Genomic DNA, 14,933 nt, shown 5'->3' with positions numbered 1-14,933 from the left:
GTGAACAGTGCTGCAATAAACATACGTGTGCATGTGTCTTTGCAGTAGAATGATTTATAATCCTTTGGTTATATCCCCAGTAATGGGATTGCTGGGTCAAATGGTTCTTCTGGTTCTAGATCCCTGAGAAATCACCACACTGTCTTCCACAATGGCTGAACTAATTTACACTCCTACCAACAGTGTAAAAGCATTCCTATTACTCCATATCCTCTCCAGTATCTGTTGTTTCCTGACTTTTTAATCATCACTATCCTAACTGGTGTGAGAAGGTATCTCATTGTGGTTTTGATTTGCATTTCTCTAACGACCAGTGATGATGAGCTTTTTTTAATATGTTTGTTGGCTGCATAAATGTCGTCTTTTGAGAAGTATCTGTTCATATCCTTCACCCACTTTTTGATGGTGTTGTTGGTTTTTTTCTTGGAAATTTGTTTAAATTCTTTGTAGATTCTGGATATTAGCCCTTTGTCAGATGGATAGATTGCAAAAATTTTCTCCCATTCTGTAGGTTTCCTGTTCACTCTGATGATAGTTTCTTTTGCTGTGCAGAAGCTCTTTAGTTTAATTAGATCCCATTTGTCAATTTTGGCTTTTGTTGCCATTGCTTTTGGTGTTTTAGTTATGAAGTCTTTGCCCATGCCTATGTCCTGAATGGCTTTGCCTAGGTGTTCTGGGGTTTTTACGCTTTTAGGTCTTACCTTTAAATCTTTAATCCATCTTGAGTTAATTTTTGTATAAGGTGTAAGGAAGGGGTCCAGTTTCAGTTTTCTGCATATGGCTAGCCAACTTTCCCAACACCATTTATTAAATAGGGAATCCTTTCCCCATTTCTTGTTTTTGTCAGGTTTGTCAAAGATCAGATGGTTATAGCTGTGTGGCATTATTTCTGAGGCCTCTGTTTTGTTCCACTGGTCTACATATCTGTTTTGGTACCAGTACCATGCTGTTGTGGTTACTGTAGCCTTGTAGTATAGTTTGAAGTCAGAGAGCATGATGCCTCCAGCTTTGTCCTTTTTGCTTAGGATTGTCTTGGCTATATAGGCCAAGACAATCCTAATTTTTTGGTTCCATATGAAATTTAAAGTAGTTTTTTTTTAATTCTGTGAAGAAAGTCAATGGTTGCTTGATGGGTATAGCATTGAGTCTATAAATTACTTTGGGGAGTATGGCCATTTTCACGATATTGATTTTTCCTATCCATGAGCATGGAATGTTTTTCCATTTGTGTGTGTCCTCTCTTATTTCCTTGAGCAGTGGTTTGTAGTTCTCCTTGAAGCAGTCCTTCACATCCCTTGTAAGTTGTATTCCTAGGTATTTTATTTTCTTTGTAGCATTTGTGAAGGGGAGTTCATTCATGATTTGGCTCTCTGTTTGTCTATTATTGCTTATAGGAATGCTTGTGATTTTTGCACACTGATTTTGTATCCTGAGACTTTGCTGAAGTTGCTTAGCAGCTTAAGGAGATGTGGGGCTGAGATGATGGGGTTTTCTAAATATACAATTATGTCATCTGCAAACAGAGAAAATTTGACTTTATCTCTTCCTATTTGAATACCCTTTATTTCTTTCTCTTTCCTGATTGCCCTGGCCAGAACTTCCAACACTATGTTGAATAGGACTGGTAAGAGAGGGCATCCTTGTCTTATGCTGGTTTCCAAAGGGAATGCTTCCAGCTTTTTCCCATTCAGTATGATATTGACTGTGGGTTTGTCATAAATGGCTCTTATTATTTGAGATACTTTCCATCACTACCCAGTTTATTGAGAATTTTTAGCATGAAGGAGTGTTGAATTTTATCAGAGGCCTTTTCTGCATCTATTGAGGTAATCATGTGTTTTTTGTAATGGTTTCTGTTTATGCGATGAATTACATTTATTGATTTGTATATGTTGAACCAGTCTTGCATACCAGGGATGAAGCTGACTTGATGGTGGTGGACAAGATTTTTGATGTGCTATAAAGCAGCATTTCTTTGCCACCTGGGCAGATCATCTGCTTGATCAAGTACTTAGTTTCAGAAACCACCAAAGGGAGTGGAGAGAAAGGAAGGGATCCCCTATCCCCACCCCCAGCCATCTAGATTAAGAAAAGCCAGTTGAGTGGACAGTAGCACAGCCCAGTCACCTTATGGACAAATTTCCTAGGAAAGAACCTGTCCCATCTATTCTACTTATCACTCTCCTTTGAGGTCCCAGCCACAGGTGAGTTTCTGCAAAATGTCATCAGTATCAGAAAATGCTAGCGCCAAAGAAAACCTAAAGAATAGGTACCTTTTCCTTTGTCTTAAGATGTGTCCCAATATATTTTTCTGTACTATCCAATTTGTTCCTCAGAAAAATCTTGTGGAAAATCTATAGTAAGAACAGTGTTCCTCATTTCACAGTGAGGAAGCTGGAGATCAGCTGATGGTGAAGGGACAGTTCCCTACTGGGACTGAACCAGAGCTAGACTTCTGACCTGCAGGGTCTTAGCCCAGCAAGCCACACTTTAGCTATCCCTGACAGCCCCAACTAGACCAACAGCATGTCCCACCCACTTCAATGCTTCCATGGCACATATCCCAGTGTTAGGAGCATGTTATTTATGTGATTATTTGTTTAGCGTGTCACCCTAGAACATAGGGATTCTAACATCAGAAACTCAGTCTTAAAATCCTTATGATTCTAATGTCAGAAATCCTATCTTTAGGAACAGCAGGGAAGCAAATGGTCAGGATCTAGTGACCTTTAGTTACAAAGAAGTAGGTGAAAGTGTGGGCTGAGGCTACTTTCAGTGTCTACCCTGCGTGGTTGGGGGAGAAGTGAACAGGCCAACATGCTGCATGTTTCTCCTAAACATAGTTCCTCCTGTGTCTGTTTTCACACCCTAGCCTGCTGCTGGAAATGGCCCTCTCAGTGGACTCATCGTGGCATCGGTGGCAGTGGAGAGTCAGAGATGGCTTCCCCGATTGTCCATCAGAAACCACACCGCTGCTCTCTCCGGAGAAAGGGAGACAGAGCTACAACTTGACACAGCAGCGGATCGTGTTCCCCAACAACAGTATATTCCATCAAGATTGGGAAGAGGTCTCCAGGAGATATCCCGGCAACAGAACCTGCACGACCAAATACACCCTCTTCACCTTCCTGCCCCGGAACCTCTTTGAGCAATTTCATAGGTACAGATCCACTTATCTGAACAATACTCTTTTTAGAGAAAGAGTCTCATTCTGTTCCCAAGGCTGGAGTGCAGTGGTGCAATCTCGGCTCACTGCAACCTCCACCTCCTGGGTTCAAGTGAATCTCCCACCTCAGCCTCCCAAATAGCTGGGACCACAGGTGAGCACCACCATGCCCGGCAAATTTTTGTACTTTTATGTAGATACGGGGTTTTGCCACGTTGCCCAAGCTGGTCTGTAACTCCTGGGCTCCGGGGATTTGCTTGCTTCAACCTCCCAAAGTGCTGGAATTACAGGAGTGAGCCACCACACCCGGCCAACAATACATATTTTAAACAAGTATTTACCACTTAGATAAACTCAGAGATACTACCCTCTGGGGGCCACCTTACCTTTAATATCCAAATACATTTATCTTAAGAAGTTTTTGTGGTTCATTCTTTAATTCAACAAATATTTATCAGGTTCTACTCTGTCTCAAGCCGTGAGCTGGGAGCTAGAGATACATAAAAAAATAGAGAGGCAGAGAGAAACTGTCCTTATTGAATATATTGTCTAGTAAAAGAGACAGTCATTAGTTTTTTAATTATATAAATTGATGTAAAGTTGTAAGTAGAATAGATACTTCCAAGGAGAGGTATATGGTGCTACTATAGTGAATAATAAGGAAATCTTGGCCTAGTTAAGGAAGTCGGGGAATTGAAGTATAACATGAAAGAGAGACAGCATTACCTGAGTGAAAAGGGACAGACAGAAGTCAGCAGAAGACCTGCGGACAGACCTGCACATGCCAAGGCACTGTGGCAAGAGAGAGCAAGATACACGTGGAAAACTTGAAGACATCAGCAACTCTTTTGAGATAATGTATGAGATCATTTTAAATTAAAAGTTATGTGCTTATATATCATCCTCAATATTGTAATTATTATTATAAATGACCATTTACTGAGCAACTACTATGCTCCAGAGCCCTCTACTGTGTATTACTATGCTCCAGAGCCCTCTACTGTGTATCATGCAAAAATTATATATCATGTAATATTTATAGGACCCCTTTAAAGTCGATAATACTATCCCCATTTTGTGCAAGAGGAAATAAGCTCGAAAAAATCACACAACTAGTAAATAACAGGAACAGAATTTAAAACTAGATGGTTTTCCATTCCTGAGAATAATCATCTCCAGTCTCATCCATAAGAATGACAAAACGAACTTTGGGAACTTAGGGGGAAAGGGTGAGGAGGGGAGAGGAATAAAAGACTACAAATTAGGTGCAGTGTGTACTGCTCGGGTGATGGGTGCACCAAAATCTCACAAATCACCACTAAAGAACTTATTCATGTAACCAAACACCACCCCAATAATCTATGGAAATAATAAGTAAATCTAGATGGGTTTGGCTTCAAAGCCATTACCATAATGTTGGAGGTGACACTGAAGGAGAATGTTTAGTTGATCAAGGCCAAACAGTAGGGAAGAAATGGGGGAGAAAGTACATTTTTCTTCTCCATAGTGTTTACTCACACTTCGCTTGCCCCTCCAGATGGGCTAACCTCTATTTCCTGTTCCTGGTGATTTTGAACTGGATGCCTTCCATGGAAGTCTTCCACAGAGAAATCACCATGTTACCACTGGCCATTGTCCTGTTCGTCATCATGATCAAAGATGGCATGGAGGACTTCAAGAGACACCGCTTTGATAAAGCAATAAACTGCTCCAACATTAGAATTTATGAAAGGTAAGAGAAACCATCCCTGTGTTTTTTCTTGCAAATGGGTTATGCAAACTCATCAGCATAGCCTCAGGATGAGTCTCTTTTCTTCCATTTTATTTTTCTAAATTATTTAACTCACTGATTCTCAAGTGGGGGTGATTTAGACCCCTAGTGAGTATTTAGTAATGTCTGAAGACACTTTTGGTTGTCATACTGGGAGTGGGGGGTACTACTGACATCTAGTGGGTAAAATCCGGGGGTGCTGCTAAATATCTTATGATACAAAGGACAGCCCTGGGGAAGAATTATTATCGTATCAAAATGTCAATAGTGCTGAGGCTGAGAAAACTTGTTTAATTTGTATAAGCACTTATATTATTAAGCACACAGATGCAGTATTATTAAAGGTGAGTTGGAAGCTTAAGAATTAAACTCTAGGATGGCTGGATTATCTTGGGAGTTCAGGAGAAACTCTTTGGAGGATGTCAAGCAGGGTCTCCCAAACCAAGAAAATGTCTGCCATTTTAAAGCCTCAGTTGCTTGGGTTGAAATTCTTGCTTTTAGAACCTGGTAGGTTTTAGGACCCAGAGTTGGTACACCTGTTCTTGGCTGCCCAGGGTGGAAAAGGAAGACACCTGTGGATGACGTCTACAGTCCAACAGGTGGAGTCTCAAACAAGTAGAAGGAAGTGGCTTGGTGGATACACACCTGTTCTCTGCAGGCTCTTTCCTCCTCATGTTTCTCCCCTGGGGTTCGCAGCCTGGCTTTTCGTTTTTAGTATCCTTCTGAAAGAAGAGAGAAAAATTTTCAGAGAAGGCAAGCAAAAGATGAAAATTAAATTATGAAAATTAAAAAGACAACATTGAGCAGAGATGAAAAAGGAAGGGAGGAAAAGGTGGAAAAGAAAAGAGGACAAGAAACGAGTGGTGGTCTCTAACCTGCCCTTCGAAGGATGGTCTCACAAAGAGAACCCCAACAGACATCATCGTGGGAATCAAATCAAGACCAGCAAGTACACCGTGTTGTCCTTCATCCCCAAGAACATTTTTGAGCAGCTACACCGGTTTGCCAATCTCTATTTTGTGGGCATTGCGATTCTGAATTTTTTCCCTGTGGTCAATGCTTTCCAGCCTGAGGTTAACCTGATACCAGTCTGTGTGATCCTGGCAGTCACTGCCATCAAGGATGCTTGGGAAGACCTCCGGAGGTACAAATCAGATAAAGTCATCAATAACCGAGAGTGCCTCATCTACAGCAGGTAAAGCAAAAAACTCCGGGGAAGTCTTGGGCCCAGCCTGATCTTTCTGTGGCTGCTACCACTGCAGTTACTGTTTGTAGAAGAGATGGAGTAGGGAAATATCATTATTTTATTTCAGGGAAGCTGTTCAGTTCTCTACAGTGAGGATTATAGTCTGCAATCCAAAACAAAAGGAGGATTGAGTCAGTCTTTTAAAATTAAGAGGTCTTCATTATGTAGCATTTTCTTCGCTGTTTCAAATGTGTCTAACATTTAAGAGTTTTGCATATATTCTCATCTCTTCTTAACCCAGTGTGTGGCCATGAGCACATTTAAAGCTGGTTGAGGACACCGGGAGGGAATTTTGTAATTCATAAAATTTGAACCGTTCCTGAGGTGGTTGTGAGAGTTGCAGGAGATAATTATTAGAAAATGCTTAACACTATATCTGATATACAACAAATGCTCAGTAAATGCAAGCTGAAATTGCATTATTTTTAGAATGTAAAACCCAATATTTCCTTCATCACTAACTGTTTTTGAGAGTTATCTTCGATGTTGTCTCAACCAAAGCAAAGACTGCACACCACCTGTCCTGAAGTTGAGAAACCTTGTTTTAACTTATGTAAGTGCTCATATTATTAAGCACACAGATGCAATATTAATTATTTAGGGTGAGTTGAAATCTGAAGAAATAAACTCTAGGATGACTGGATTATCTGATGTCATTAGACATTTATTTAATGTCATTTTATACATGTCATTGTTCTACAAAGTTTCCATTGAGCAAATGACTAAATTAGGTTGTCAGGATAGGACATGCTTTCACTTGGCAAGGAAAGAAGACAGAGTTAGAGTGTGTCTCAACTTTGTGACAACCCACGTAGTCCTAAAAGAAGCAAGGGAGTTGAGTCTGGGCTTACAAAGAGACTAGAGATACAAAGCACCTTCAGAGCTAGCAGTTGGCAGCCTAAGATGATCGAGTCTCTAGCAAGTAAGAGCTTGACTTGTTGCTGAACAAAGAAAATATCCATGTCTCACAAGCAGTACCCTAGGCAGTCTCATTCCCTCTTACTCTTCACCCCAGTTCAGCAGACATTCTGCATTGGCTCTGGTCCTTGTTAGAATGAAAGAGGCTTGCTTCAAGGTATGTACTCTAGCCATTTAGGCCCTGCTTACTTCTAAGGAGGGGTTCTCTTCTCCAGGGGACTGAAAGGTGGCCAGCTTGGAGCTGGCTGCTGAAAGGGTTTATGAGCCAAACTCCACTTGGAAAATGGTAGCCAGGGGAAACCTCCAAGATGAGTATCTAATGCAATGACTTTAGATGGTATTTACCAATATCATCAAAGAACCCCCGCAAGAAACTCCATGTTCATCCCTCAGCAGCAAATGAGCTTCTCGTCTCTTTGCTTGGAGGGACACAGTTGCACGTTTACAAAAATTTATCTGAAGGGTAATTTTTTCCCCAGCTAGATCTAATTGTCTTGAATGTTGTAAGCACACTAGACAGCCAGAGTTAAGATTTAGTCGTTCCTCACCTTTGAATATGAAAATTATAAAGAGAGGATGAAATCACTGCTGGGGTGTGATGCCTTTCTTTGAAGAGGCTGTTTTTGAGAAAGCATTGTCTGTCTGCCTTTCTTTCTTTCTTTCTTTCTTTCTTTCTTTCTTTCTTTCTTTCTTTCTTTCTTTCTTTCTTTCTCTCTTTCTCTCTTTCTCTCTTTCTCTCTTTCTTTTGACAGAGTCTTGGTCTGTCACTCAGGCTGGAGTGCAGTGGCACCATCTCGGCTCACTGCAAGCTCCACCTCCCAGGTTCCGCCATTCTCCTGCCTCAGCCTCCCGAGTAGCTGGGACTACAGGCGCCCGCCACCACGCCTGGCTAATCTTTTGTATTTTTAGTAGAGACGGGGTTTCACTGTGTTAGCCAGGATGGTCTCTATCTCCTGACTTCGTGATCCGCCTGCCTCGGCCTCCCAAAATGTTGGGATTACAGCCGTGAGCCACTGCACCTGGCCGAGAAAGCATTGTTTTTCTTTTGGCACCAATCCACGGTCACTTTTTGTTTTCCACCTTACTCTCTTGTTTTCTTCCATGGAATATACACAGTGGGGAGCCAGGAAGCTGGGCCGTCAGGAAGGAATGCACGTGGGCTGCAGTGAGCCTGGTCCTGTTCTCGCTCTGCCAGAATATCACAGAATCATGGCCTGGTTCTTGGAAATAATCTGTATGGATTAGACTACAGACTCACCTCTGCTAGGAGCTGGCTAGACCTAGGCCAGGCTGCTGTTGTTCTGTTTCCAAAAGAGCCTCCAGGGAACATTGGGAAACCGAGATGATAACAATCTAGAAAAAAGAAACATTAGTCCACCAGCTCACTGGTAGGGAGGAGCATGAAGCTTTCATAGCAGTATTTCCCAAAGTGTTTTCAGTGGAATAACAGTGACAAAGAAATAGTCTCTGAAAAAATATGTGCACGGCCAAATTACATATGCTGGCCCTCCTCCAATCACCCAGAGCCCATGAAGGACTAAGGAAAGACACAGCAAAGAAACCTGTTCATCTTTGATTAATGCAGTGTTGCTTTAAATTTACTGGGCTTTGGAAATATTTTTTAATATCTAAGTTTGGGAATTTTTACTTTTTCAAGTATATAAAAATAATTGGCCACAGGGACCAGAGAGGTAATTAAATTGACTGAATAGCTTCTAAAAAGCAATATTACTCTTGGACTGATAAATGGCCAATGACACTTGGTATCAGTGTTAGGAGGCAATAGGGAATGGTGGTGAATATGGCAAAGTGGAGAGGCCATGCATTTATCCCAGGAGACAGAGCTGGTCACTTAGCTCCTGCTAATTGTTATTATGTAGAAGTATAGGCCTAGTGTTGCCAGATTGAGCTTTATTAGGGCAGCTGAAAATTAATATTTTTATTTGAAATAACCTGACTTTTAACTGGTTTTATATTACTTTGTAACTGACGTAATTTTTTCAAACACTTCAGACCTATTTTTTTGAACCTGAAGTTCTATTTTGCTTATGAGCCCAAAAACTTGCAAACTTTGCTTCAAAATATTCTATAAATCTGGAGTCTCTGCAAAAGAATAATAGGTTCTTTTCTTGTTGGTGCTTTTTTGAGATGGGCGGTAGGGGCAGGGGTCTTAGTACATTGCCCAGGCTGGTCTAGAACTTGGCTCGAGCTGTCCTCTTGCTTTAAACTCCCAAGTAGGTGGGATTGCAGGCACGCCATCACTTCTGGCTGTAGGTTCTTCTTTTGAAGTTCATCCTCAAGGGCCAGAGAGAAGGTATGACCTTGAGTTAAGAATGCAGGCCTGGGAGGCAGAGGCCTGTAGTCTAGGCCCAGATCTCAGACTAGTAATAGCTTAGGAAGTCATTCAAACATATAGACCTCAGTTTCCACTTTTGCAAAATTTGAGAGTCAGACTAGATCTTGTCCTGTGAGATGCACTAAGAAAGAACAGAACCCATAGCCAAATAAATTTACCCATTAATAGAATAAAGGTTCTAGGATGACCCTCAGTAAGTAGCCTATCAGTTTTGTTTAACCCAGCTGTCTGTCAGTTGAGATGTTCTTTGCCACAGTAGGAGAAACTTCCATTTTAACAGGTTTAAACAACGAAGAGACTTCCTTGGCTTAAGTCACTACAAATGTCCTGAGGTGGAAGGGCGATCAGCATGGTTCAGTCAGCATCCTAGATCCATCTCTCACCAGTCCTTTTCATTCAGCCCTCCTCAGCGTCATCTTAACTCTCAGGCAGACTTCTCTCATGGCAATGAAATGGCTGCAGCAGCTCCAGCCCTCACATCTACATGTGATCGTGTACGAAAAGAGAAAGAAAGATACTTCTGGTAGCCATCTTGGAAGGTCAAGGAAGCTTACTACTCCCTAGACCCTCCTCACATCTCAGCGGCCTCACATGCTCATCCCTGAACCGGTCCCTAGAGGCAAGAGATGGGATTGTACTAACTAGGTTATAATACCTGAGCCACAGCCCCACCCACAGAGCCCAGCATGAAGTCAGCTTCCCTGAAAGCCTATGGGCCATTCGAGGAAGTCGTAAAAGCCAAAGTTTTTTTTAAAATGAGATAGTTTCCAATAGAATGAGGAACAGATGTTGGAGAAGCCACCTCAATGTCCTCAACACTATCACTTGAAAATATTTTTGAGCCTTGACTCTTTGTAAATTGCTTTCCACATATTAACAGGAATATACACATCTTTGGACATTCTATACTATATGTCCCTAAAGTTTTTCCACCTCTGAAGTGGATTGATTCTATGAAAGACCCCAGCAGAGGAAGCTAGGACATGCTATTAAATAGATAAGTGTTAGTTATTATCTTAACTGATGGATGCCAAAAGACATATCCTTTTGCCATATCAAGGACACATGGCAGATGTCAGGAAAAGAATACAAGATCTAACAGGACAATTCTCTTTTCTGGGAAGCAACATAAGAAATTACATCTCATGCCCTAGCCCTATCCATTTATTTGTTTCACCTCAGATTTACACATTTGAGCAACTGATGCTTTTTTTTTTTTTTTTCATTTTTGTGCAATTGAATAGTAGAGCCTTTGGAATTTTGCTCATGACCTAAGCCCATGCATCATCCAGCCTAGACTTAGGCTGTGAGGAAATGTCTTTTTGCAAACAACAGAAGCCTTGTTAACAGAATTACAATCCCATTAGAGCATTTTCTTTTAATATAGCAACTGTGTTGGTGGTCTAAAGGTGACCCATTAATCAGATTTATGGAATGACTTCGAGGAGAGATTAGCTTCAGAACTGTATTAGTTTAGTTTCTCCCAGGGCTCAGTTTAATGAATTTAGAAATCATACCAGCAAGAGATTTGTATTTTTCCATCCAGCTTAGTAAATTTTTATTTGTATTCAGAAAACATGCAGTACAGAGCAGGGAATGGGAACCGAGGAAATCCAGGGTGGTTTTTGTTCCCTAATGTAATGAAACGTAAGCCCTCCACAGTTTCAGCAGCTGGTCACTCACTTATTCATCTGTTCAGCAAATATTAATTCAAGACTTAGTGTGTGCATTGCCATGGCAAACCTTATGTGCCCTCAAAGGACTCTCAGTCTAGGGGTCACGAGGAACTTACAAATAGCTACAATGTCCTACCTGCAAAGGGACACAGAAGTGCAGAGGATGTGGTGACCCACCCACCTGCAGGAACCATCAAGGCCAAGGGAAGCTTTCAGTAAAGAGGTAAAATTTCAGGAGAGCCCTGAAGGAGGAGCAACATTTAACCAGGCAAAGGGAACATAATTCAGCTCATAGCCTGTTCTTGTGTCAATGAAATGTTGTATGTGTGGCTTTTGCTGGTATTAGAAAGACCAGGACCAAGAAATGATAGAAACTTAGGGGAAGAATAATACAGATTAGATTTTTTTTAATCTGACTTTTTACCGAGACTTAGAGCATCTCTCTTCTGTAAGTCAGGCAGATGCTATAATAAACAGTTTTCTGACAGTGTAGCACCGAGGGCCTGGTCTGGCCTGCAACCTGTTTTCTTTTGTCTGTGAGTTGCCTTTTGCACCCGTGTCCTCAGGAAAACCTAGAAGGGAGGAAGCCAGAGGTCCTGATCCTGGTTATGTCACTAATTAACTACATGACCTAAATGAAGCCACTTAAGCAGTTGGGGACCCATGTGTCTCCTCTTTAAATAGTGATCATGATATCTCTCTGGCATATTTTGTGAAAAGATGTTAAGATGACATGCAAGAGGGCTTGAAAATAAAGAAGCTATAGAAATAAACTTCAAAATGCAATGCCGCAGGGTAAGTAAAGCAATGACCTTACTGGATGCTTGGCATGGAGGGCTTAGACATGGGACCTGGGCTTTTCTCAGAGCTGCCATTTACCAAATGTGTGGCCTATGTAGATATTTGATCACTTGGGCCTCCATTTCAACCTATATAAAATGGGGCCCATACTAGCACCTAACTCCCAGGGTCACGTGGATCCAATGAGATTATTTTTATAAATTGTTTAGCTGAGTGCCTGCACTGTAAGTAGTACTAAGTAATTGTTTTTTTTTGTTTTGTTTTTTTGTCTTTTTGGTTTTTTTTGAGCCCAGGCTAGAGTGCAATGGTGCAATCTTGACTCACTGCAACCTCTGTCTCCCAGGCTGGGGATTCTCCTGCCTCAGCCGCCTGAGTAGCTGGGATTACAGGCATGCACCACCACGTCCGGCTAATTTTTGTATTTTTTGTAGAGACGGGGTTTCACCAAATTGACCAGGCTGATCTCAAACTCCTGACCTCAAGTGGTCCTCCCACTTCAGTCAGTCTCCCAAAGTGCTGGTATTATGGCGTGAGCCACCATGCCTGGCCAGTAATTTTTTTTTTTTTTTTTTTTTTGTATTTGCAACCATCTCAAGCTTAATTTTTTCAATGCCAACCCCAGCCTGAGCCTTCATCTTTTTTGCTGTGTGTCCTACACATACAAGGGTGGAATTGCTAGTTTTATTGGTAAAAGCCAAGGACATTCACTGAGCCACAGATACATAGGGTTATAATGATTTAAAAGCAAAATCTATGCTTTGCGCTGTCATTTTTTCCTGCTAGTCTATGTGGCAGGATTTTAAAATCTGAATTTAGCAGACCTCTCTAGGTGTTAGCCGTCTTTCTTTCCTTTCTATCCACAGCGCACTTGAACATACCCACACCAAGATTTTGATTCAGAAAAAGGATGTAAATGGCCTCATCTGGCTCATAGCGTCAGCCACTTGGTCCAACTCAACTTCTTAACATAGACTCTACATTAGAATATCATATTTGTACAGCTGTTAATAAAGCTGCAATTTGGTACTAATATTTCCTCTGAATAACAGCCCTCAAGGAAACCCCCAAAGCAGATGAACTGATTGACCAGGCAGAATTTAAGCTTTACCAGGGCTATTTGAGCATCAAAATACAGTCACAAGCCTATCTTCACCCTAAAACTATATTCTGGGGTTGCTGCAGGTATTAAATGAGTTACTGCTTTTAAAAGGCTTAGCTTTGTGCCTGGCATCCTGTGCCACTCATAAAATGTTAGCTTAAATATTGCTAAGGAGAGTTTGATAGCCTTGATAGGCAGAAGAAGTCATCATGAGCTTAACCCAAGGGGAGTAAGAAAGAATGACCACTGGCTGGAGTTTGGAACTGCATGAAAGAAGACAAAAAAAATCTTTAACCATAGAACTTGACTCCAAGGTCTAATAATATAACAAAATGGGCCTCAGGGAGGACTCTGAAAAATGCAGACAACAGAAAAACATCCATTATCATTTGAAGCCTGGCTACGAAAAGTGCCATTGGCTGGACTTACAGACCAGCAGATCATTGCATCCAGCCCTCAGGCCTTTGCTCTGCCCTTGGCACCAACAAACCAGGCTCCTTTCTGAAGCATCCATTTTGCAGGTGCCCACGCTACTCCCACTGCCTCACCCTGTGCTCACAGAACGCCGTAAACCATTTGGGCCAATTCAGCTTGTCATTTCAGGAGAGAATGCTTTAGGTCGTCCCCAAAACACACTGAGTGGGAGAGTCATAAAACAAGAATTCAGGTATCCCTGATGCTCTGCACTCTTGTCATCAGGCATGATTTGTATGTCCACAGGTGAGGATTTATGGCCTCTGTTTTGCCATTAAGGAAATCGGAAAAGGTGAGGCTCCTGTTCTCAACACAGCCTCTGCTAGGTTTATGTCACCTTCTTCTGGGGCTCAATCAGCTTCTTGCCTCACTCCAAAACAGAGCCACGAGATCATGCTGAGCCATGTCGCTCCCACCACCATCACTCATCTGTCCTTGTAGACACACCTGTTCACATAGGTGAACTTATGCAAGTTAGATAACTTTCTGAGCCTGTTTCATCATCTATGAAATAGGGATAACGATAACAATAAAAGCTATTTCATTACTAGGGAGCTAACCTTTAATAGAGGTTAAATGCTGGGTTCATTATAGGTAGTCAATACATGTAAGCTAATAATTTAATTTATCATTATTAGAAGTCTCCACTAGGGTATCTACAACAACAACAAAAAAGATAGATGTTAAAATGGCCAAAGGTTATGAAAAACTGCCTTTCCACTACCTGTATTCAAGAAAAATATACACGGAATCAATTGATATTTACTGAACACTCCCCCATGTGCTAAACACTGTACCCAACTCTGTGTGCATCTAGAAATATAAGACCCAGGATCATTGCAGCTCTTAGCAAGCTTCTTACATTCTTTAAAATGGAAGATGCACATGACAATTAGGAAATAGGATGCTAATATGCAGGGAAGTGTGGCAACAAGATGTGCACCATCATGTCCAGTGCCCAGGAGTGAAAAGAGAAAGGCAGCATTTGGATCTGCAGGAGTTAAAGGACGAGCATTTGGGAGACAATTCATGATCTTGAATACCCCCAATCTGAAGAATTGTACCCTGTGGCTATGACCTTGCTGGATGGCACCTGCGACTTCTATGTCTTCTGAAGCACAGTGTTTCCATGGCCATCACTGGTGACATTCTATGTGCAGTTCTGCTTTCTTTACTGCCACCACATGGTCAAAAAGGTCAGGAGTAGGTTATCCCCAGACCTGAGGCTTCAAACATCCTCCTGGTGTAAAGAACTTTATACTGTATTAAGGTAACCCAAATGTTCCACCCCTCACTAGCTTCTGGGTATGAATGAGGTCCCATTAATAAAAACGTCCCAATGACATGCCATTCAGCTCCAATCTGCTTACTTAGGACTTCAGTCCTCCCACCCTAATCCTCAACTCTCCACGGATATATCTAGGCA

At 41.6% G+C, this 14,933-nt stretch overlaps 1 protein-coding gene across 5 annotated transcripts in view; it reads left to right on the top strand.

Annotated features, from left to right (window-relative positions):
• The window catches only part of ATP10B (ATPase phospholipid transporting 10B (putative)), a 360,064-nt gene that overhangs the window by 233,849 nt on the left and 111,282 nt on the right, over positions 1 to 14,933 (top strand). For 3 of the 5 annotated variants that reach the window (XM_077937417.1, XM_028849890.2, XM_077937418.1), the window contains 2 exons: positions 2,873 to 3,160; positions 4,704 to 4,898. In XM_077937417.1, the coding sequence (XP_077793543.1) occupies positions 2,886 to 3,160; positions 4,704 to 4,898 (470 nt within the window). In that variant the 5' untranslated portion in view covers positions 2,873 to 2,885. Of the gene's footprint in view, positions 1 to 2,872; positions 3,161 to 4,703; positions 4,899 to 5,535; positions 6,133 to 14,933 lie in introns of those variants that run through there. The other 2 variants (XM_077937419.1, XM_077937420.1) reach the window with 2 other exon arrangements.

Source organism: Macaca mulatta, chromosome 6, assembly GCF_049350105.2.
Source record: "Macaca mulatta isolate MMU2019108-1 chromosome 6, T2T-MMU8v2.0, whole genome shotgun sequence".
Taxonomy (NCBI): domain Eukaryota; kingdom Metazoa; phylum Chordata; class Mammalia; order Primates; family Cercopithecidae; genus Macaca; species Macaca mulatta.
The sequence above is the reverse complement of the archived record's forward strand: the minus strand, read 5'-3'. Positions and strand labels throughout refer to the sequence as shown.